General features: G+C 32.2%; 1 protein-coding gene across 1 annotated transcript; it reads right to left on the bottom strand.

The window, feature by feature from the left end:
* Positions 1–332: 332 nt before the first annotated feature.
* On the bottom strand, positions 333–1,017 carry LOC112468305 (endochitinase-like; the record flags this gene model as incomplete). The annotated part of the gene is made up of 2 exons (XM_025037429.1): positions 333–545; positions 732–1,017. Coding segments are annotated over 2 exons (384 nt in total), but the record flags the coding sequence as incomplete, so codon positions are not given.
* Positions 1,018–1,036: the final 19 nt, after the last annotated feature.

The raw sequence follows: 1,036 nt of genomic DNA, 5'->3' as shown, positions 1-1,036 counted from the left end.
ATATTTTATTTTTGATTGAAGAAAACATGTCAAAAGTTAGTTTTTTTCCCAAAAAAATGATATTTCAATAGTGGGTTCTGATATCTTGTTTGTCCTGTCCAATCCTGAACAGTGTCATAAGAAAATGTATATACTTAATATAGAATTTTTTTTAACTTTTATGACTTTTCGTTATTTTTTGAATAAATAAACGTAGTTTTTTGTGTGATTTATAGTGCCTCAGTGACAGACCCATGATGCCCCGGGTATGAAGCACCTTGGGTCATTTCTCAAAAAATGTTTTTTAATTTTTTTTTCCAAAACTAATCAATATTTGCCACAAATACGCTAAATAAATTTTAAAATATAGTGCTTTAATTATTAAAAAAAAATGAGACAAAAAATCTTATATTTAAAAGTACTTTTCAGAGTTTGAATTCTTGTGGCTTATAGTGCCCCGGTCTCCCCTTATATTGGTCTTGATGATGTAGTGGATTCGTATATTGGACGTTTTGTGGTAGTTATGGATTCGATGTCGGTTTGGCTGACGTCGATTACAACCGCTCCTAATAATCATAAGAAGTAGTATTAAAATGTTATTAAAAAATCATACCTAAAAAATACTATTTCATAAAATATAATCAATATTTATACTTTTTTTATATAATAAACTCCAAACTTTATATTTTTCTACATATTGTACATATCATTGAGATATTTTTCTATTTTAAAAAAATTATATTAACATCTACCTTCTGTAATGGGACACAGCGGGCCCTTCGGATAATTCCTTAAAACTCGATTCATTGTTCTCAATAGCGGACTAGGCTCGCAGCCGCATTTGTTTTTGAAGTCGTCCAGATCTAAGGCCCAAACCATACCACCGCCGAGACCAAGTTTCTTGATCAGTTCTGCCTTCAGTTTGATTTGTTGAGCGTCGTCGAAGCTCACCCACTGATCATCTTTGTAGGCATAAGGGCCGATTCTTCTGTCTTTATCCTGAACGACTGTCCATCCCTTCTTCAACGTTCTTTCACATATCTGTCATAAAAGCAAA

Source organism: Temnothorax curvispinosus, unplaced genomic scaffold (genome assembly GCF_003070985.1).
Source record: "Temnothorax curvispinosus isolate PA1 unplaced genomic scaffold, ASM307098v1 QBEX01001773.1, whole genome shotgun sequence".
Taxonomy (NCBI): domain Eukaryota; kingdom Metazoa; phylum Arthropoda; class Insecta; order Hymenoptera; family Formicidae; genus Temnothorax; species Temnothorax curvispinosus.
Note: the sequence above shows the minus strand (reverse complement) of the source record. Positions and strands in the feature narration are given on the sequence as shown.